We start from the raw sequence: 24,282 nt of genomic DNA on the forward strand, positions 1-24,282 counted from the left end.
AGCTTGGTGGCTAGATGGCAAACAGATGACCCAGATTATTTAGTCCTTTTAGATATGCCATTAATGTACAGGTTAAAGTTCTTAACGTGTAAACCTTCTATTACTAAAGTCTCAAACTTTAACAAATCAGAGACATGAAAAAGTAACCATATATACACAATTTATGTAAAGCAATGTGATAGTCATTTTTGAATTCACAATGTTTATTTGGATTTATCAGTACAGCAGTTTTGTATTGAAGACACTATTTCTTGCAGTATATCATTTCTGTTGTCCTTGGTAATCTGCAATACAAAATTTAGAGAATAGTAAAACAAGTAGATAGATATAAATAGAATAGGCAGCACTCCAGGAGAGAATCAAAGTACAAAAGGTGAAGTTTTATTCCATTGCGGCATTGCGGTGGTGGTACCCACCTTTTTCAGGCTTGGAGTGCTGTCTATTTTTTGGATGTTTATACTACGGTCCATGCCACGGAACCTACGGCTGTGCAAGCACAATCTACTTGCTGTGCTGTTCCGGATTTCTGAATATATATGTATCCAGAAAACAAGCAGCACACCGACGTAAATAAGAAAGGGGGTACTTTATTCACCCAAGTGAATTTCGGATCCTGTTCAGAATTCTTTCTCAATCCAAGTGTTAAGGATATAAGCTCATTTTTATACATACTTCATACAAATCATGCGACAATATCATGTGACCAAATACATGCGCTTACACAAATAAAAATACAAAAATACATGTGACCATCATGTGCATATTCAAAATTCATACTTGTTTTCCACAAAGACATCACTATGTTTACATGACATCTATTTTGCTGTGCAATACCAATCAATATATTATACCTGACACAGTGTACGGCTAGTATATCACACTTCCCGGGCTCCTAAATATACCAATGCGCACTGGGAGTTTTTAGAAAAAACTCCCAGTCTCTTCAGCCAAATCAGCATTCCCCCAATGGGTCATACCCCTACTATGCCTACAATCTGCCTTTCGTCACAATTTGGCGTATGTGCATAGTTCCTTGGGATCAGAGGACTTCCTCATTAGGTGTATTATCCGCCATATTGCTTATGGGCATCAATGCCCTTACTATTGTATATATTAAAAGGGATCAATCCTAGCACCGCTCAACTGTTAATTACAGCCATGCGTGCTTCTAATTTTTTTTTTTTTTTTTATTAGCAGTGGTTCCGTCATGTTCACGACCTCTATTTTTCTCACTCAGTGGTACACAAGGCCAATCTCCATAGGGGGAATCTGGCTGAAACATAAAAACTCAAGAAAGGGGTAAACCATCTTGATTTGGCTGGTAAAACTGGTTATTACGTAAATGAAAGAAAAACACCGCTATCGGTTATGACATCTTGTCCCCGCTTTGTTGGTACTTATAATGTTATTCCGTGCATAAAGGATTCTTAGTTATTTAAAAAAAAAAAAAAAAAGAAGAAAAAAATGTATATTATTTATCTTTCAGTTACACCGATTATGATGACACACATGTTTCAGCCTGATTCCCCCATATGGACAATAGCTTCGACTGTCACTGAGTGAGAGAAATAGACGTGAACATGAGGGAACCACTGCTAATACATAATAATTAAAAAGAGGGAGTATCTGAGAAGCATACATGACTGTAATTAAAGGGGTATTCTCGCCTGGGTAGTCACATTCAGTTTCATTAATCTGCCATATATAAACTTCAATTAGATGTTATTAAAAAAAAAATTCCTGTGTGAAGATAATTTATCATTAATGTAGTCATATGGTCCCTTAGAAACAAGACTTTGTCCTTGGATACGGCCACCTCTGCTGGAGGGATTGCACAAAGAAATAAAAGGTTTTTGTATATGAAATGTCACACAGCCGTCCTGTGGTAATGAACGCTGAATCCAGGTGGTCAGGCAGGGCTTAATAGCGTATGGCCACTGCTGCCTAAATGTGAGGTGGTCGTATCCAAGGAAGCTATCTCGTTTCTAAGGGACAACATGACTACATTTATGAGAAATTATCTTCCCACAGGAACATTTTTTCCAATTGAAGAAATGTTTAAATATGGCAAATGAAATTAAATGTAAATGCCCAGATGGGAATACCCCTTTAACAGTTGAGCGGTGCTATGATTGATCCCTTTAATGTATACAATAGTAAGGGCGAGCTGTTATGACGTCTTTTAAACTTGTGACATGCACGATTTTAATGCTATTTTTGTGAGTATCTAAAAAAATGTATTTTGTTTTTACTCCTAACCACGGTGATCCACACTGTCCGCAAATCTACAGTATGGGATCTACGGCGGACCTCGGGAGAGTGGAGCGGGATCTGCAGTGAGGTCCAGTACGGGAAACAGAGGAAATATTCAATTAACCAGGTAAAGTGAATAACGGAGGAAATCTTCAATTTCCAATCTAACAAAGACTTGGTGAGAACGTACATGGAAACATCAATTAACCATATATTCTACAGAGTAGAGCACTAACATTTTTCTCCCAGGTGTCAAGTTTCTGAAGATTATCTTCCAGTTTGTAGCATTCTTTAATGCAGGCGATAATCCAATAAGCAATCGGCAATTTTAATGCTTTATGTCCTTTATTTCTTCCTGAAAATTGGATGAAAAGTCCTTCTTGAACTTATATTTTCAAAGTACTTACGGTATTCTCGTCTGGGCACTCACATTCAGCTTCATTAATCTGCCATATGTAAACATTTCTTCAATTAGATGTTATTAAAAAAAAAATGTTCCTGTGTTAAGATAATTTCTCATAAATGTAGTCATTCTGTCAATTAGAAACGAGATAGCTTCTCTGGATACGGTCACCTCTGCAGGAGGAATTGCACAAAGAAACAAAAGGTTATTGTATATAAAATGTCCGGGAGTTACTACATTTCACACAGCCGCACTGTGGAAAAGATTGCTGAATCCTGGTGGTCCGGCAGGAACATTTTTTTAAATCAATATTAAAGTGAAGAAATGTTTACATAAGGCAAATTAATTTAATTAAATGTAAATGCCCAGATGGGAATACCCCTTTAAGGAATATTCTTCTTTTATCAAAAAGGTGCAAAGTTTCTTCTTCTGGATTTTTTGGGTGTTCACAGAGAGATGGCAAGATCCTTAAGATCACCAAGTTGTTTGGCCATAGTGATTGCAATTAGAAAAACTGTTTAAGGATAATAATTAATATTCACTTTACCTGGTTAATATAGGCTTTTAGGTAAGGCGCCCAGAAAAAGAACAGATTCCATTCCAAGAACATGCAGAGATGAAACTATGCACCCATCTCTGATTCAGACGTGCAAAGTAAAACATATGTCCTTCAGGTTTGACCTTCAGGGTTGATGACCTAAGACCCCTTTCTAGTCCTGATTTCTTATTAGGAAGTTCATACACCAAGAACAAAACTTTCTAAATCTTAGCATAAATGGCATTAGTAACATGTTTTTAAAAAATTAGTTTTAATGTAAAAATGACCATATCTGAAAGAACTTTATTTTACAGGAAACAGCTTTCAGGATCCAGGCTAATAGTTTAAAGCATCACAAGTTCTGGTAAAGAATCAACCTTTGGAAGAGATGGTCCTCTCTGGTAGGTTATAGAAAAGGAAGTCGTAGTGCCAGCCTGCAAAGAAGAGGGAACCAGGTTTTTGGCCCAGAATGGAATCACTGCAGACCTGCTGACCCCAAACCTTTGAGATCAGAGGTGTTGGTGAGAAGGTGTAAGCCATGGCTACATTCCATTCTTGAGAAAACGTGTCCACTCCCCATAGGCCTTCTCTTGGATTTAGGTAATAAAATATTGTGGCATGGTAGCTTCCACTACAGTAGATTTTGGGTATAATATGATTATGTTGCTGGATGGATGTGGGAAAGCTGGGTGTTTTGCCACTAATGAGAATTAATTTGCATCCAGCTGGAAGTCCTGCATAACTACCTGGTGCCGACTTGCCATATTGGCTCCACCCTGGGGAAGAGACAGGCTATGTCAAAGGCCTGTTGAGCTGTGGCAGTGAGCTGATACATTAACTTTGTGGGGTGCCTGGCAATAGGCCAGCACCCGGTGAGGTAGGGAACCTCTATGTGTAGTAAGTGCCGGAGAAGCTTAGGCTTTATGCTGTTTTGTTTGTTTCATTTTACTGCCGAATAAAACTGTCTGAGGTCAGTTGTACCCAAGTCTATAGTGTGGACAGTGAAATTACTCGTGCTCTGGTGAATTGTGCCCAACTATCTCTGTTGCTGCATGAGCTAGGAGGTTATTCTGCTCCAATCTAAGAGAGACCAACTAACTTCATGTAGAAACACTGTAATTTTGCCTCCTAACTCATTTTACTAGCGAGACAACCTCAATGATAAGACATTGTTTTCCATGCATTTCTTGCTAAAGGAGCTAAGTTTGTGATTATCTCTGTTGCTGAAAGAACTAGCAGGTTATTATGCTCAGATCTAAAAGAGACTAACTGTAATACTGCCCATACTTTCATCGATTTCTGGGAGGAGATCCTGCGGTAAAACATTTGACGCATGAAATTCCATTTTCCACTTTGATTTTGAGTATCATTCCATTCATTTTCATTGATCCTTTTTAGGTACTATTGATCTCAATGCATTCCATTATGTAATGAATAAAGAACTGTAACTGGAATATTTAATTCAATAATCTAGAATGCGATGTGGTATTTTATAGCTTTCCATTTATTTTTTTCAGCAGTGTGTATATCACATTTAATAAGTATGCAATTAAATACATATATTTGTGTGTCCTGTGTCGTTAGTTCAGAAGTCATGGGCACAGAAAATTTGCAACATCCACTAAGAATGCTCCCTGTAATGTACAGCTATTTGAACTGTTTCATGTGTTGGCTCTGGTGCTGAACACAGTGCAGAAGTGCAGCATCCAATCATTATGTCTCCACCCACAATTTGGAGATTGTGGAGATTCCCTGAGATGATAATTTTGACCCACAAGAAATATTGCAAATCTGATTGCTGTAATTGATTTCTAAAAGCAAATCTGACTTATTTGATATACTACATGACTATATCGCCTTTTATTAGCTGGGAGGTTTACTTTTCCAGACTTTTGACTCACCCTGTACCTTAATAATATACTGTATGAGCAATAAGACGAGTAAAAATATATATATTTCAAATCACCCACCTATTCCTAGAACCTAATTATACATACACAAAGTCAAAAATGTAGACATCCAACACAACACCTGTAACCCCAGTAGTACTCCTACTAGTAGATAAACCAGTAAAGGTTAAAATAAAGCCCATCGTTTAGTCCAATTTATAGCTTTAGCGACTAGAATTCACATAGCAGCTAAATGGAAATCTCCTGACCTACTGTGGTTAAGAACAGAATCAACCTACTGATGCTGTTTCAGAGATTTGAGGTGACTAGGACAGACACCTTCCCACTGTTCAAAGGGATCTGGAACACGTGGATCGCTTCACAAGGCTTCCCCACCCTTGAGAGAGCTCTATCCCTGGTACCCTAACAATCCAATATGCATAACATGGCTCCAGCACTTCTCCATATGTAGTCTTGGTCTATCCATATTCTAAACTATACAGATCTTGTAATCTTGTTACCTGTATGCTTTTCTCCTTCCCCCTGTGTCCCCTCCCCTCCCTTGGTTCTCCTATGTTTTGCTGTTTTGAATGATACAGAACCGGGCTTAGTATCAAGAAAATTCTGTTTTCATTACTATTCCCCCTGTGTGGAGTACATATTGAACCCTTTAACAGAAAAAACTTGCAATGTTCAACCTTGAACATGTTTTCATTAATTTCCACAGTAAAAATTTTAATTGAAAAAGTGATTGAAAGTTCTCAAAATGGTATCAATGAAAAAGTCAGATTGGTATCCCCAAAATTACCTAGTCAGAATATGGCAATTAAGGGATCATTTATTCTGCTATTATTTTGAGATGGTAAGGCCCGTTCCACACTTGCGAGTGTGATGCAATGAACTCTCATCACACTTGCAGCGCATGCTGTTAGGATCGCACAGCCCGAACGCTGCACACCGGGACAGAACTGACATACTGAGTTCACTCCCGGTGTGCAGCGTTCGGGCCGTGCTATCCAATAAGCATGCGTTGCGAGTTTGATGAGAGCTCACCGCATCACACTCGCAAGTGTTCACCGTGATCTACTAGTTCAACTGAGTTGAACTACAAATAGTTTATGCAACCAATGGACATACCAACATAGACCTGGGTAACAATACTACACAGAATGAAACAACAGTTTCAAACAGCTGATCTTGGGCCTTACCACTTGTCATCCTGTATGATGACATTGCGAAAGAAAATTAGTATGTGCTGTCTCAATGGAAATAAGAGGAGAAAAAAAAAAGTAAAATTATATTATACTTTTATCCGTTTTTCTGTTTTTTTGTTCTGTATTTATGAGAAAAAAAAAAATCACATATTTGGGGTTGGTTACAAGGCTCAGAGTATAATGCAACAAGGTTTCCTTCGATACACATAAGACCTAAATAATAAAGTTTGACTAGAAGAAAAAAATAGTGTTATTAGAGTTTACACATTTACATGTGATGCATAAAATATAAGATTCACCTACATTAAACAATTTCACATCCTGGCGATGTTTTATTTCTTCAACAATCGGTAGAAATTTCCCTCTGGATACTGGCAAAGTTCCAAACACCACAACTGATGGGTTATCCAAGATTTTATTCACAGCCAAAACAAATGGCTGGCTTAACAGTTCCATTTTTCCAATTTCATCAATAACACACACAGGTCTGTTAATCGTCTTTATAGTTGACTTCTGATAGGAAAAAAAAAAGACTACATAAAAGAGGTATCACAGTTCATAATGTTGAAAAAACATTGGTCCATCACATCCCATATATTAATCCTACTATGTCGATGCATACAAAGGCAAAATATCCTGCAAGGCTGATGTCTGTTGGCTCACAGCAGGAAAAAAATTCCTTCCCATCCTCAAATATCCCACTTGAAGTTGTAAGCCAACACAAAATGCTATGGCAGAGAATTCCATTGTCTCACTGATCTTGCAGTACAGAAACTTTCCCTACGGCCACTCACTAAGTACACAAAGTCTAAAGGACGTCCCTTTGTCTTGGCCACAAACCAAGATCTTAAAAAAAAAAACCCAGTCATTTCTTAAAAGAGACTAGCAGTATATATTAAAAGCCCAGTCACAACTATTGTCCAGTTATGTCTCACGTCTACTTACTTTATCATATTTTCTCTCCAAAATCAATAATAAGCTCTCTCTTCCTACAGTTACAGGACCGGCGATGATGTCAGCATCATGTGACTGATCACATGCTTCTTACATCACCAGAGGTCTGATACTGCCGTGCTGCGCTGGAACAGGGAAAGTAGAAGGGGAAAGGGGAAAGTACTGGTATGTGTGTGTGTGTGGCTGTGTGTGTATAGCTGAGCTGTGTGTTTATAGGTGAGCTGTATGTGTATAGCTGAGCTGTGTGTTGTGTGCTGTGTGTGTATAGCTGTGCTGTGTGTGTTGTGTGTCTTTAGCTGAGCTGTGTGTGTATAGCCGAGCTGCGTGTGTATAGCTAAGCTGTGTGTGTTGTGTGTGTACAGCTGAGCTGTGTGTGTGTGTATAGCTGAGCTGTGTGTGTGTGTGTATGTGTGTATTTAGTTGTGCCATTTTCTTTTTTTCTGTCGCCATAGTCTGACACTGGGTAAGGTGTATTTTTTGCAATATGAGATGATGTTTTCATTGATACTATTTTGAGAACTGTACAAACTTTTGGATGGCATGGGATAAAGCGCTTTTATATTTTGGTAGATTGTATAGAAACCCAAAAGGAGAGGACAGGAGATGAACCTGGCGCTTTGTTTGGAACTTCCAACACTGGTTCCTTGAAGATACACTAAAGCGCCAGGTTCACCTCCTGTCCTCTCCTTTGGGTTTCACTACTCTCAATTCTACAATCCCATACTCTGGACCGGGATTAGTCGATTCCAGGAGACCACCGGCTGCAGCGACTGCATTATACATGTGTTTTCCACTCATGTAACAAGGTGAGCGGCTACATTATCGATTCCTAAACTATCTCACGTTAGATAAACATATTTCACGAGGTCAGCACCTCCTGTTTTTCTTCTCCCCTTGCTACTTTCCATCAACTAGTTTCATCGGTAAACAAACTGATGAGTTCCACCTCACAAGTTCTTTTGCCATATCTCAATATCATTTTGATAGATTGGACATTTTCATAAACAAGGATACCGACCACATTTTTGGTTGTTAACTTTTAAATTCTAGGGAATGAGGCGAGTTTGAATTTTTACTCTTTTACTTTACTTTTTTTACGGTTTTATTACTTTATAGGTTCAGGCCTCATAAGAGGTCTGATCAGCCCAACATGAAGCGACAGCCGAAACTCTAGTCGGGCATTGGAGGTTAGCCACCAGACGCCTTTGATCAATAAGAGAACTTAAATAATTTTTATAAGCTTGTTGGTTACTTTTCTCTTTGAGCTTGGACCGCATTCAAAAGAGCATTAGGCATTTGTAGACTATTGCCTAATTTTCTCCAGCTACATTCTTGTGACCTAATTGACCTAAATTTACCTAATCAACCACCAGCAATAGGTTGTCGGGCATCTTAACAAGTTCCACATAATTTTTATTCAAAATAGTTCAAAATGGTTGTATAAAAAGTCACAGATTATGAAAGTACAGCACTGAAGTCAAGCTCTCCCTATTTCACAACTTTTTTCTGCTGTGACTTTATTCATTTTAACATTATTCACTAAACTTCAAGACAACCAGTTATGATGTCCCTGGAAATAGGCCTGTCAATTATAGAACTTCAGATCTGAGCTTTAAAGTGTAACCGTCATTCTGAGCAAAAAAAAAAAACTAATTATGCCCCAGGTGTCCCTGTGAATCATTCCTCCAAATATTTTGCCTATAAGCCACCACTTTTTTTCTCCGTAGCAATCATGTTTTGCAGCTCTACAAAAATACACATTCAGCAAGATTGAGGGAGCGGAACCTGTTGCTCCTGACCAATGACCAGCTTGAGCATGGACACACCCACCCAGGCAAGCACACAGCTGTTGCCAAGATACTGAATCATACTCAATTATATTACAATATCATATCTATTATCATCTATTTATCTATCTAACTATTCATCTATCATACCTATTATCATCTATTTATCTATCTATCTACCTATCATACCATCTGAGATTTACCAGATGTGTTGGAGGTAAAACTGTTGTAGTTGGCCTTTGAAGCCAATCAGAGCTCAGCTTTAACTTTATAAACAGCCATAGAAAAATGAAAGCTGAGCTCTGATTGGTTGCAACGGGCAACTAGAACAGTTTTACCTCAGATACCTTCTGATAAATCTTCACCTAGAACCATCTATCTAGCTATCTATCAATCTCATATTTATCTGTCTCATATCTATCTATCTCATATCTATCCTACCTCCTATCATAACATATTCCTATCTATATCTTCTATAACGCCATCTATCTATGTATCTATCATACATCTTTCTATTTATCTATACTATCTATTCTACCTCCTATCAAAACATAAATCTATTAATCTATCATATCTTCTAAAATGCAATCCATCTTTCATACCATCTATCTATCTTTCAAGAAGCTAAAACCATGCACCATGGAATAAAGTCGTTCTAGCTATCCATTTGAATAGGAGCTAAAACCATGCACCATGGAATAAAGTCGTTCTAGCTATCTATCTGAATAGGAGCTAAAACCATGCACCATGGAATAAAGTAAACCCGATTTTATGAAAATATTTTTTGGAGTGCTGCCCTTTTCTTCTTTTATATCATACCACCAATCTATCTATCCCACCTCTTATCATAATATCTATCTATCATATTTTCAGTAATACCATCTATCTATCCTATTTCTATCTATCATGTATCTATCATACATCTTTCTTTCTATCCATCATATCTTCTAATACCATCAATATATGATATATCTATCTATATACCTTCTATCTATTTATCATACCATCTATCTATAATACCTCCTATCTTTCTATCTATAGCTACACTGTAGTTATCCATCTATCATATCTACTATTATACATTTATCTAACTCATATACATCCATCTATGTATCCATCTATCCTACCATATCCTATCATAACATCTTTCTATCATATCTTCTATATTACCATCTATGTATCATCTATATTATATCAACATCTTTATTTCTACCTAACTATCTTGCACCCAGCAACAGCCGGCAGCACAGTGATGCCCTGCATATATATGTAGACAGATATAAATAAAATATACCATATGGTTTGCTGGAGGCAGAAGAACAGTTACTGGATTGTATTACTGCCAGTACAATATCTGGGATGTATCTAGCTATAATATATATATATTACACACACTCACATGCCACTTTATTAGGTACACCTGTCCAACTGCTCGTTAACACTTAATTTCTAATCAGCCAATCACATGGCGGCAACTCAGTGCATTTAGGCATGTAGACATGGTCAAGACAATCTCCTGCAGTTCAAACCGAGCATCAGTATGGGGTAATAGTGTGAAGACGGCACTTGGACTTAAGAGCAAGCCCTAATAAATGAGGAGATGTGCTGTGAACACAATTCTCAATTAATACATGTTTCATGTTTATGGATGAATATATAACATGTAATATTTAATACATAACTATCACCTATGTTTAAAAATCCAAAAATAGAATAAAAAACTGAATAAAACATATGATAACCAAACAAGTACTAACTATCAATATTTAAAATGCCAAAATTCCCACAACTGAACAATTTTTCACATGTAGGTTAGTGATATTTCATCTAGTGGGTCTAGGGCAGGATCAAAGTTAACATAGTGTGTCGTATATTACATAGCAATGTATTGTCCTGATAAAGGGTCCCCCAAAGATGTAAAAGTGCCTAGAAGAAATCATAAAAAAGTAAAAAGAATAGCTATTGACATCCATGAAACATAACCGATATCTTCCAAAGTCCAAACTGCATTAAAGTCACTGTATTTCGTAATTTGGCCCGGCTGGGATTATGACCATATATGTTGGCAAAGCTTGTCTTTCCGCATGAGTTTGGGCCTGGCTCAAATTTTATTAGCTATTCCCCAACTTTGTTTTTTATTGGTCTGTGTGCCCTTTCAAAACCCGGCCTGGACCTGTTTCCTTACTCTGAAGTTTTATGTATGTCTATAGCTATTCTTTTTTTTATGTTACCTACTAGACTTTTTAAAATTATATCTACTAGGCATTTTACATCTTAGAGGGGGCCTACATCAAGACAGTAGATTGCTAGACAATTTATTACACACTGGGGGACATTTATACAAAGTATCCTTACCTCTGCTGGCTAGCTGTCGATACCTATTTAATATTTCTGTCCCTGTGAAAATTTTCTTTTCTGGGCGCCAGTTTCTACTCTGCTAGACCATTTTGCTTTTGATCTACTCTCGGCCACTTTTCGCCACCCAAAATATGGAAAGGACAGATATTAATTTTGTTTGAGTTTCCATACCATGAAACCACCCCCCTTTTCAGAGCGGAGTTAGAGGATGCAGAAAATCACATTGTTTTTCTAGCGCAGACCACTAATAAATGCGTTGGAAAGAAAAAAAAAAGGCGGTGGGAGCGGCAGAAACATGGCGGATACCCCATAGTAAATCTCTCCCACTGTTTTACAATTGGTCCTTCTCTAGACCCACTAGATAAAATATTGCTATATGTGAAAAATTGTTTAGTTTTGGCAATTTTGGTACAGTATTGTAAATAAAGGCAGTTAGTACTTTTAAAAAAAACTTTTTATTCTGTTCTTGGATTTTTAAACATAGGCAATACAGATTTTAACAGCTGTGTATTAAATATTACATTTTATCTATTCATCTCTAAACATGAAATGTGTACTAGATGGGGATTGTGTTAGAACCATTTTTGTTTATTTTGTGATCTGCACTGTTGGCATCCCATATCCAATCTATACAGTACAGTATTTAGCTATAGCAGCATCATTCCCCTATAATTTCGTACAATAAGGGGTCTGCAGCACATAAGGCGGAATACATGCCTTCTGGCTGGGACTTACTGGGCCTCAGGATAGGATACCAGTGCAGTTGCTTTACTAGAGGCACACCCTGAAAATAGACATAAGGGTTCACAATGGGACTCAGCGGGTGCAGATCATGAGTCTGCAGCAACATCTGTTGACGTTGCTGCAGTTTTCTTATGCTCCCGCACTAAACAGAGACAGCGGGAGACCATAGGGAGAAGGGGTTTATACAACCACTCAGGGGGGAAGGTGCCATACCTTGACAGGGAGCTAAGAGGACATGCAGGAGAATTGCTCCTGTGCTGTCAATCTGCCTCAAACCCCATCTGCGGTCGCTGGAGCGCATGCAAGCACTGGCAGCACCTTGGGACCCCCCCCCCTTCTACCCTGTAGCATCGCTTTTGGGGTGTAACCCAGTTTATTTCGGGCCATGGAAGCTGCGGCCTAGTGCGGCCTACAAGACAGGGCTTTGAGTTTCAAGCCTCCGGACCCCCTAGTAGGCCCCGACACACCTCCGCTGGCCCGCTGGCCACCCAGTCTCCCTCTAACACAGATTGCCTTTTGGTAGGCTTCCTAGTTTCTTCCATCTGCCCGGGGAGGCCCTACAGCTCAATCGCCCTCTGCGACCTAAGCTGCAACTGAAGCCCTGGCCTCGATTGATTGTGGTACCCGAGGCGGGACCACTTCTGGGCGGACCGCAGCGCGGGGTCCTCCCTGCTGGCCAGGTGAGGCCTTCGGTGACCTATAACCACATTTGCTGCCCTTGGCCATCCTCTGGGGACCCTCCACCACTGACTTCAGACCATCACAGGGTTGATTCTGCAACCTGGCCCTGACTGACAGAATCCCTGGGTCTTAACCGCTACTCATGGCCCCAGTCCATAAAACATCTGAAGCTGCAGAGAAGCTGGAGAGCTTCAAAAGGTCTGAAGCATCTGACTCCTCCTCCCGAAACCAGGCGGCTGGGTCGCTTAAACAGACCTCAGCTCCTAATTTAGAAACAGAAAAGGCCCTTTTAGCAATTGAGCGGTGCCAAAAGGCCCTTACAGCAAGAATTAATGAGATGACGGTGGTCATTGCTCTGATTAGGCAAGATGCCCAACGTACAAGGGAGCAAGTTACTGACGAAGAATGTTGTGTGGGAGATCATCAAATCCTACTGGGGAATACCATACAGGAGATGACTGCTCGACTGGAGAGGTTGCATCAGCGCATCAAAGAGCAGGAAAAATGCCTGTACAGATGCAATGTCCGTTTTGTGGGCCTGCACTGCATTCTACCTAAACCTCCTCCATATGGCACTCCGCCACGCACATTTATTGCTAAATTCCTCAACTATAGGGATTGAGATAGCCATTCTCCGTATGGCTAACCTAAGAGTGGATAATGCATGTAAAAACATGCCTATGGGAGTCCAACCTGAAGTATGCCATGCAAAACCCTGCTAGGATCCATATTGTGGACAGGGATCAAGCCCGATTCTTCAACACTCCAGAAGAGGTCTCAATGTGCTTGGAAACTAGAGGCCACTCCCCTCAAAGAGACTGATCCTGTGCTGGCCAGCCGTGCTACTACATGGTAGCCCTATAAGAGTTCTACTTGGGATCCTGTATCCTTTTGCTGGTCATTATGATTGGAGGGGGGGGGGGGGAATTGTTTAGAGTTTATATTGGTTGTACTTTTTTCCCCTTTTCTAGGTACATAACTGGTTATCCCTGGACATGTTGTCTTATGAACCTGCTACTGTTCAACTTGGGATTTATGCTGGCACCCTTTGAAGCTAGTGGGGAGTGGGGGGGTTGCTTCCTGTTTTTGTGTTTCACAATATTTTTGGTTTTTAAGTTTTTCATGAATTTTTAGGAGGGGTACAGAAACGAAAAAAAGGGGAGGGAGGTATCATATGCAAACATCGTACATTTCAATAGTCACAACACGACTAGTCTGACAAAACTACCATGTAAAAACAAAAAGACCTGCCGGATACATTATAACTCTATGTAAACAGCTATTATCGGTATAAGACAGGAGGGAAGGAGAAAAAACACTAGGGAGAGAAGGGATATAGGAAGGCCGAGGGGGGGGGGTGTCCTATCGAGAACCAGGATATCGTCATTGGGGTCAAACTCTTGATTGGTATGCAATCCACATCTGCCATAGTATCATAGTATATAAGGCTGGAAAAAGACGCAAGTCCATGAAGTCCAACCTTTAAATGTTTTATCCCCATAACCCGTGATATTTTTTCTCTCCAGAAAGGCATCCAGGCCTCTCTTGAACATGTACATAGAGTTCGCCATAACAACCTCCTGCGGCAGAGAGTTCCACAGTCTCACTGCTCTTACAGTAAAGAACCTTTGTATATGGTTATGGTAGAATCGCCTCTCCTGTAGGCGTAGAGGATGCCCCCTTGTCCTGGTCACAGGCCTAGGTATAAAAAGATCTTTGGAGAGATCCTTGTACTGTCCGTTCAGGTATTTGTACATTGTACATTCCCTCAGTCGTCTTTTTTCTAAACTGAATAATCCCAAATTTTGTAATCTGTCATTGTATTCTAATCCCTCCATTCCCCTAATAATCCTGATGCTCTCCTCTGCAGCCGTTCCAGCTCTACTATATCCTTTTATACACTGGTGCCCAAAACTGTACACAATATTCCATGTGTGGTCTGACCAGGGATTTGTACAAGGGCAAAACTATGTCTTTATCATGAGAATCTATTCCTCTCTTGATACATCCATAATTTTATTTGCTTTAGCAGCAGCCGCCTGCCTCTGCTCACTAAAATTAAGTTTACCATCCACCAATACCCCCAAGTCATTTTCAGCTCCAGTTTTACTAAGTAATTGACCGTTTAGAACAGAATTATACTTTTTGTTTCCATGGCCCAAGTGCATAACTTTACATTTATCTACATTAAACCTCATCAACCATTTCTCTGCCCACTCCGCAAGCTTCCACAAATCCCTCTGTAATGCTAAACTATCGACCTCTGTATTTATTACTTTACATAGCTTAGTATCATCTGCAAATATTGAAACTTGACTGTGTAAACCCACTACAAGGTCATTAATAAAAATATTAAAAAGAAGTGGCCCCAATACTGACCCCTGTGGCACTCCACTGGTAACGTCAACCCAATCTGAGAATGTGCCATTAATGACGACCCTCTGTTTTTTATCACTAAGCCAATTACTTACCCAAATACACAGATTTTCTCCTATTCCCAGCAGACTCATTTTATATACCAACCTTTTATGTGGCACGGTGTCAAATGCCTTTGAAAAGTCCAGATATACAACATCCACAGCGTCCCCCAGATCCAGTCTTGAACTTACCTCCTCGTAGAAACCAATCAGATTAGTCTGACAGGACCGATCTCTCATAAACCTATGCTGACGCTGGGTTATAAGGTTCTGCACAGTGAGATACTCGAGAACAGCATCTCTAACAAACCCCTCAAATATTTTACCCACCACAGAAGTTAGACTCACGGGTCTGTAGTTTCCAGGATTGCTATTTGATCCTTTTTTGTATATTGGCCAGTATATGCGCCAGTCCTGTGGAACATAACCAGTCCTCAGTGAATCTTCAAATATTAAAAATAACGGTCTGTCCATCACGGTACATAGTTCATGCAGAACCCGGAGGTGTATGCCATCTGGCCCCGGTGATTTATCTATCTTAGTCGTTGCGAGGCGGCGCCATACCTCTTCCTGGGTTAAACTGTTGACATTCCAAAAAGAATTTACATTATTCCTCATTGTGTCTTCCACCAGGGGATTTTCCTTGGTAAAGACAGTTGAGAAGGCGACATTCAGTAGATTGGCCCTTTCCTCCACCATGACCCCCATGTTATTTCTAAGGGGACCCACACTCTCTGTTTTTAGTTTCTTATCATTTATATACTTGAAAAATAATTTGGGATAACGTATAAGGTATGTGTTTCTCACAGGACTTTTTCAGAATATATGAGAAAAAGTCCCATTTTTGGGGGGGCTTTTGTCTTTGAGAACATTATCCCAGTCTATGCCTTTAAGGTCTTCCCTTAGTTGCTGAAAATTTGTCCTCCTGAAGTTTAGAGTGTTGGTTGCCCCTTCCCTAACATTCTTAGTAAAGCGTAATACAAAATCAATGATATTATGATCACTATTCCCCAGGTTCCCTGCAACCTGTAGTTTTGATAACCCTATCAGGTGTGTTGGTTAGGATAAGATCCAGCAGTGCCCCCCCTCTTGTTGGCTCCAGGACTATTTGCGACAGGTAATTGTCTTTTGTTGTTGACAAGAACCTGCTGCCTTTGAAGGACCTGCATGTTTCTGCCCCCTAGTCAATATCTGGGTAATTGAAGTCCCCCATGATAAGTACTTCACCATGCTTTAAAGCCGCATCCATTTCACTTATCAGCATTTCCTCTGCTGCCTCCATTATATTTGGAGCCTTATAACAAACCCCTAGTAATATTTTATTATTCTTTTTCCCTCCCCTTATCTCCACCCATAGGGACTCCACATTTGCATTTGCGTTACTGGTGTCATCTTGCAAGACAGGCTTGAGGCAAGAATTCACATATAAACAAACCCCTCCCCCTTTTTTATTCATACGATCCTTTCTAAAAAGACTATAACCATCTATAGTAACCGTTCAGTCATAGCTACTGTCCAGCCATGTCTCGCTGATACCCACTATATCATATTTCCGTTCCAACATCAAGAGTTCTAGTTCCTCCATTTTGTTTGTGAGGCTTCTGGCATTTGTGTACATGCACTTTATATGGTTTTCCCTGTCCGTATTCCTTTTGTTCTTATTCCCCAATCTCATTCCAGCCCCCCCCCTCTTCCCCCATGGACTATGACTCTTCCCAGCTCTCTATCTACACTGTCTACTTGCCCTGCACAAGTGTAGTTGCCCTACCCCAGGTCTTTAGTTTAAACACTCCTCCAACCTTCTAGCCATTTTTTTCCCCCAAAACAGCTGAGGTGCAGCCCATCCCTACTGTAGAGCCTGTAGCCGACAGAAAACTCAACCCAGTTCTCCATGAACCCAAAACCCTCCTTCCTACACCAACTTTTGAGCCTCTTATTTACCTCCCTGATCTCCCGCTGCCTTTCTGGTGTGGCACGTGGTACAGGTAGTATTTCGGAGAAAACTACCTTTGAGGTCCTTGCCCTGAGCTTATGGCCTAAATCCCTGAAATCATTTTTAAGGACCTTCCACCTACCTGTTACTTTGTCATTAGTGCAAATGTGGACCATGACCGCTGGTTCCTCACCAGCCCCTCCCAGTAATCATGTTTCATTAAATAGTGTCATTTTGTCCTGTACTGAACAATAAATCTTATCATTCACCATTATCCACATTAGTTTGTGTTTAATCAAACCCATAGGGACCGTGGCCTTCTTCCAAGAGGTTGCAATCGCAATTTTAGCTGCTAGGAAAAAAAATGATAAAAACCTCCTTGCAGGAGCTGAAGTTCCCGGAATTTTTTCATTTAATAATGCTTGGCTAGGGGATAATGTCAGATTTATCATTGTTATAGAATATAACATATTATAAAGTCTCCTCCAATATCTCCGAATTTTGGGGCATTCCCACCACACATGGAAGTGAGTACCCCTACTACCACAGCCTCTAAAACACAACGGAGAATAGGTAGGAACTGCTTGCGCTATACGAACTGGGACCTAATACCAGCGAAGTAGTACTTTATAGTTAGCTTCCACTAGTGCCATAGTAATAGAATTTTTTGCTGTGTTTTCTGCCATGTCTTGCCACTCTCAGAGAAAAAGACGTATTTAAGTCCTTTTCCCACACTAACATATATCCCAATTTCTCAGGTTGGTCATTAAGAATTTGATAAATGGTAGAAAGAGTATGAGGAAGTCCAGCCTTTGTCAGACATAGACCTTCAAAAACCGTGTGTACTGTGATATCGGGGCACGAGTCTTTCAGCGTCTGAAGGAAATGATATATCTGTTGAAATCTGAACACCTCCCTTTCTGGCATGTCATATTTAGATTTGTAATACTCTAGCAATCTAAGTCCTAATATATCATAAAAGTCCCCTATACGATATAAACCTTTATCTGTCCACCATTTGAATTGACGGGGTTGTTGGCCAGGGATAAATCTAGGGTTATTCAATAAGCTAGCTATGAGGTGACTGTAATCTAAAACTACGTTTGACTCTATCCCAAAGTGATAGCATAGAAGAGAGGAGTGGGCTCATGATCAAAGGTCTCTCCTTGGGTCTATCGACAGCTGCGTGCAAGCGGACTGTTCAATTTGTGTCCAATGAGGTAAATTTTCTTTCTTATGCAAAGTCACCAGAGGTGACAATCTAGACGCATAATAATTAGAGATGAGCGAGTATACTCGTCCGAGCTTGATGCTCGTTCGAGTATTAAGGTACTCGAAACGGCTCGTTGCTCGGACGAGTATTTCCCCTGCTCGAGATCGAGCATTTAATTAAACAAACACAGTGAAGAACAATGAAGAATAGAATAAAAACAGTGAACACAGTGAACACAGGATCATTTAAGGGAAAAAGACAGTAAAGAACACAGTGAAGAATAGATTACAGATGTTCTGCACATCTGCTTACTTGTCGGAAGATACGCGCGGAACGGCAGCAGGGAGACATCGCGCACCAGGGAGACATCTGGCGCAGCAGAGACACATCGGGCGCAGCAGAGACACATCGTGCGCAGCAGAGACACATCGGGCGCAGCAGGGAGACATCGCGCGCAGCAGGAAGACATCGCGCGCAGCAGGAAGACATCGCGCGCAGCAGGGAGACCGCGTGCAGCAGGGAGACCGCGTGCAGCAGGGAGACATCGGGCAGCAGGGAGACATCATGCAGCAGGCAGACCTCGGGCACCAGAGAGACATCGGGCTGCAGGGAGACATCGGGGAGACTTCAGTGGAAGAAGAGGAGCGGATCCCGGGACAGTGTATCTCCTCTCCCGACAAGTAAGCAGATGTGCCGAACATCTGTAATCTATTCTTCACTGTGTTCTTCACTGTGTTTTTCACTTAAATGATCCTGTGGTCACTGTGTTCACTGTTTTTATTCTATTCTTCACTGTTCTTCACATCTGCTAACTTGTCGGGAGATAATATACGTGCGGAACAGTGAAGAATAGATTGCAGATGTTTGCATACATCTGCTAACTTATCAGAAGACATTCTTTTTCAATTAATTAACACATTTTATTCCCGAACCATGGTCCCTTTGAAAAATGCTTCGGGAAAAAGCATCGGGAAAAGTTCGTCTCGAATAACGAGCACCCGAGCATTTTAGTGCTCGCTCATCTCTAATAATAATATTAAATTAAGTTAACCGCTCCTAGACCTCCTTGTGTCTTGGAGGTGTATAATGTGTTTGCCGAGATTCTACTCCTTCTCAGTCCCTATATGAATTTGTTTATATCTCTTTGTAGCGCTTTTAGACTAGCAATAAGTATATTGATCGGAACCGTCTGAACAGGGGTATTTTTGCACCTGTGTTTTGAACCTATGCTCACTGTCGATCTGTTAAAACTCACCCCAGGGCTCCATTGCCCAATACACCATTTTGTATTAATTTGATATGGCGAATAGAGACCTAACGTTTGCCTCTTTGAATGTCAGAGGGATGAATGATGAAACACTCCTTGGCTCCTTGGCTGTTCGGTATCTTAGAAAGCATCATTTTGATATCATGTGCCTATAGAAAATGCACCTTGAGGGGGATCGGTTGTACTGGCTCAAGAAAGCATGGATGGGTTGGGCCTAACGCTCCGTTTTCTCCTCTAATGCTACGGGAATATCTATTTTTTTGCGTAGGAATGTGTCTTTTACTCTCCTGATGGTCGATATGTCATTATCCATGCTGTTTTCTATGGAGCCCCCGTGATATTGGCCAATATCTATGTCCTTCCCCCATTCAGGTGCGATCTCTTATGCCCTATCCTTGTAATGTGGATGGGAGACTTCAATATTGTCCGGGATAGGTTCTTGGATCGGACGAGTGACCAGAGTTCCGTCCCATCCTCCCTACTGTGTTCCGTGTCCTCGCTGAGAGCTTGGGACTGGAAGATGCATTGCACTGCTTACATCCTGATGTTAGAGCCTTCTCCTGCTTCTCCGCTTCTTATAAAACTCCATGTCCCGCATAGATATGAGTCTGATTATCTGACCCTTCCCTTAATTAGTGAGGCCTCTTATCTCTCCCATTCCATATCAGACCATGCCCGAGGGCAGTGTCGTGGACTACTGGGATGCCTTTAAGACTTTTGTTCGGAGAACTACATCCCAGACCATACACGACCTTAAAAGACTGCATTGCAACTGGAGTTTGCATATATACAGGACCCCTCAGAACAGACTCTCCAGGCATGGTGTGAAGTGCAGCGCACCTATTCCACTGTTATGAAGGACAAAACTAAACAATCACTCTTCTTTTCCAAACAGAACTACTTTGAGAACATGAGAAGCTGCTGGACACTGCTGACTCGCTTAGCCAAGGTGGACTCACTACTGTGGTTACAGAGATTCGTGACCCGTGGGTCTCTGCGACTATACTACCTGACCCTGATTGGGTTTCAGATGCATTTGGAGACTTTTATGCATTCCTGTAATCCTCAACATACGCAGTATGTTGGCTCTCTTTCCCTTCCCTCCCTTACTGCTAAGGCCAAGGAGGCTCTGGTGGCCCCAATTAGTGAGTTGGAAATTGTTGAGGCTATTGCTTCCCTGGTGAATGACAAATCCCCTGGCATTGATGACCTACAAGCGGAGTGCTATAAACAACATACTGATGTCCTGGGCCCCCCTACTATGTAAACTGTATAGAGAGGCGCTTGAGGCGGGTGCACTGCCAAACTCTATGACTGAGGCACGTATCGTAGCCATTCCCAAACCAGGAAAGGTCCCCACCTATTGCGATTCCTAGAGCCCCATCTCCCTCCTTCAGGTAAATATAAAGATTTTAGCTGAAGTTTTGGCATGTAGAGTGTAAGAGATTTTTATCTAGCACTCAAAACAGTCCTTCATGTAGTAAAGTGACTTTTCAAATTAACCCTTTCATGGCTCCCCGGTACTGGGATGAGAGCAGGAGCCAAGACACACCAGTCTCTTAGAAAATGCACAATCTCCAGTCTTTATTAGCGTGCAACCTCATATATATTTTTTAGGGCAGGAGTAGAAAAGCTTAAATTCTGTACTGTTTTTTTTACTGGATTTTTTTGGTGTTCATCGTATAGCCCAATAATCATGTTATCTTTATTCTATGGGTCAATACAATTACAGGGATACCATACTTATGAAGATATTTTTTCTTACATTTTACTAAATTTGCCAAATAAAACCCCAATGTGGGGAAAAATCTATCATTTTTGCATCGCTGTCTTTTTACTTTGCAACAATACATATGCAATCTACATCTGGAGTACATAGGTTTTTTATGAAGCAAGTTCAATAATGATCTTTTTCAAATCAATGGGTAGTTATGGATGCGGTGATACTATATATGTGGGGCTTGTGTTATGATTTAGACGTTTTTATGTCTCTTTATATGTTTATGGGGCTTATGAGCATTTTTATTAATATTTATTTAAGACCTTTTTTTCACTTTATTATTAGTTCCACCATGGGATATGAACAAGCAATTATCTGATTGCTTGTTCATGATAATACCCTGCAATACATTAGTAACATTAGCTGTGTCAGCCTATGCACATTCATAGGCAGGCACTGCCTGCGGACAGCCCTGGGGTCCTGATCAGAACTCAGGACTGCGACGACAGCCTCTGTCAGGCACCTTATGCCACGGTCAAGCTGACCACAGCATTTAACGGCTGCAGCTGACACCCAGTGTATTCCGTTGCCAGCCCAGATACATGTTTACTTCCTGTAGATAAAATCTGACGGGTAGGATCAGGTATAAGGGAGGCCTTGGCAGTCAAATACACATAGCATATGTATCCTGTCTTGCTATCATAGTCACCCCCAGACGAAGGCTCAGTTAGAGCAGAAACGCGGGGGAGGCGGCCTTCCCGGGCGATGGAACAAAATCATGTGCATTAGGTAAGAACTGGTAGCCCTATTCTATGGGCCCTGGTACACTAGATTTACATCCCAGCGGCCATCTGTATGCTGTGCACACTTGTACGGACTTAGGACAGCTTCCATAGGGTTCATTCCCTTTGGCAACCAGCTCACCATACTCCATATACATACATACCAGTTCCACCTAGCCCGGTGCTAGACCGCCCTTTTTTGTCTCTGTGTTCCGCCACCCTATACTGTGTTGTACCCTGTGGACACCCTCCACGGTGAGCACCAAAAGGAGGGTGGGGGTGAGGTCAGTGGGCCACCAACTTCAAACTCCCCAAATTACACTACACATACAAAAACAAGAAAAAATAATAAATGTAAATGAATAACCAAGTGGTTAAAAATCAATTTAATTTTATTATTGTATAAATAATTAATAAATGACAAACATAAATAGGGGAACATACAGAAAAAGATTGCACAATACCCAATGTAAACTATAATATATAGCAGCACAGGGCTCCCTATCATGCCCCAATATAACAATTCATAGTAAATGCAAAAAATACTGAAGTACATATAGAAATCACCAATGGGATAAACAATGGATGAAGGGAAAGCCACATACTATACAAAGAAGGTAAGTACAAATACAAGGATCACATACAGACCGTCGGTATTGTGCAATGACCCCGACACGTGTTTCGCCAGGAAACGGCTTCGTCTGGGGGACTAGTGAGCAAAAGGAGGGAGTGACTTAAAAACATTGGCCATCCAATCAAAGATCATCCTATAATAAGTTGAAGTGGGACACCGGAGTTGAAAAAAACAGATCTGTCGGCATATCGCGAGTGAAGTCGATGACGTCATATCTCGCGAGACGCGAGAATAACGGGACAAAACCCTCGGTGTCTCGTTTACACCACAGTTATCGCGAGACTACGGACCTTAGTGAAATTTAAGACAAAGACTGAGGATACCTAGGTAAGTATTGAAGGGGGACCTATCGTGGAAACATTTGACAAATAAGGAAAGCAATGCCTGTATAATAAACAGGAACTTTCAAAATACAACAAAGTGTGGTGTTAAGAGTCATATAATAAATGAGTCATATAATAAATGACAATATATACAACCAAAAGGAAGAAAAAGGTGAAGGAAAAAATTATATGTATGTGGAATTAATATATATAAAAATACATCGTTATATAGCATATCTGCAACACATTACATTTTGGTAATAAAAATTAATGCACATTGTACACAAAACCAAAGAAAAAATGCAGGTGAAACAAAAACACACGTGCGGGTGCGAAAGTGCAAGTGTGAAATAGTGACCAAGCATGCAAAATTATAATTAATTAATATATATAAACACACATATCCATCTCTATATATAAATATTAAATATTAGTACCACGGGAGGGGGGGGGGGAGGAAGAAAGAAGAGAGAAGAGATGGGGCAGGGGGGAGGGGGGGGGGGAAAGGGGTAAATGAAAAAAGAGGAAAAGAGGACTGTCAATGTACATAGAAGAAGTCGAGAGTCCCGGATGGAGGCTGCAAGGCCATATCATGGATGAAGAACCATATAAGATCGAAAGATCGGATGGGCGATCACTAAAACGATACAATGAAAAACAAACAAACCCTCCACGGTGAGGCCATATTTTTGTCTCCATGGTTTTTAAACTGTATTATGTATTGTAGAATTAATAAAAGTTTTTTGACATTTTAAAACTAAACTACTTGTGTATTACATTAGTGCCTTTTTTCCCTTCTCTTTTGAAGGGCAATCTTGGATCCTTCCCGTAGATAAACATGTGATGTGATGTGATGTCCCACAAGTGTATGGCTCGTCAGCATCCCGCAGCTTTTATTACACTGTGTGTTACAACAAGCTGCGCACCTGTATGAGATCACATTACTATGGACTGGTGTATATCTACAAAAAGTAAACATTGGACAAACAATATTAATTATTTGTGGTAATGTGATTAAAGTGGACTACCCCTTTAAGGGCAACAAGTAAGTGGTACTCTGTGATTGCAGGAATAGGAGTGAGAGAATAGGAGAAGAAAGAGAGTAGGAGGAGTGCATGCCATATTTAGAGGAGGTAGGTGCGCACGCCATGTTAGGAGGTGGGAGCAGCACA

The 24,282-nt window shown here is 40.6% G+C and overlaps 1 protein-coding gene across 5 annotated transcripts in view; it reads right to left on the minus strand.

Annotated features, from left to right (window-relative positions):
* Positions 1–160: 160 nt before the first annotated feature.
* The window catches only part of NTPCR (nucleoside-triphosphatase, cancer-related), a 73,240-nt gene continuing 49,118 nt past the window's right edge, over positions 161–24,282 (minus strand). For 3 of the 5 annotated variants that reach the window (XM_072141128.1, XM_072141125.1, XM_072141126.1), the window contains 2 exons: positions 6,601–6,810; positions 3,524–3,628 (listed from right to left, as the gene is read on the minus strand). In XM_072141128.1, the coding sequence (XP_071997229.1) occupies positions 3,539–3,628; positions 6,601–6,810 (300 nt within the window). In that variant the 3' untranslated portion in view covers positions 3,524–3,538. Of the gene's footprint in view, positions 285–3,523; positions 3,629–6,600; positions 6,811–22,595; positions 22,863–24,282 lie in introns of those variants that run through there. The other 2 variants (XM_072141127.1, XM_072141129.1) reach the window with 2 other exon arrangements.

The sequence above is a fragment of the Engystomops pustulosus genome, chromosome 3 (genome assembly GCF_040894005.1).
Source record: "Engystomops pustulosus chromosome 3, aEngPut4.maternal, whole genome shotgun sequence".
NCBI lineage: Eukaryota > Metazoa > Chordata > Amphibia > Anura > Leptodactylidae > Engystomops > Engystomops pustulosus.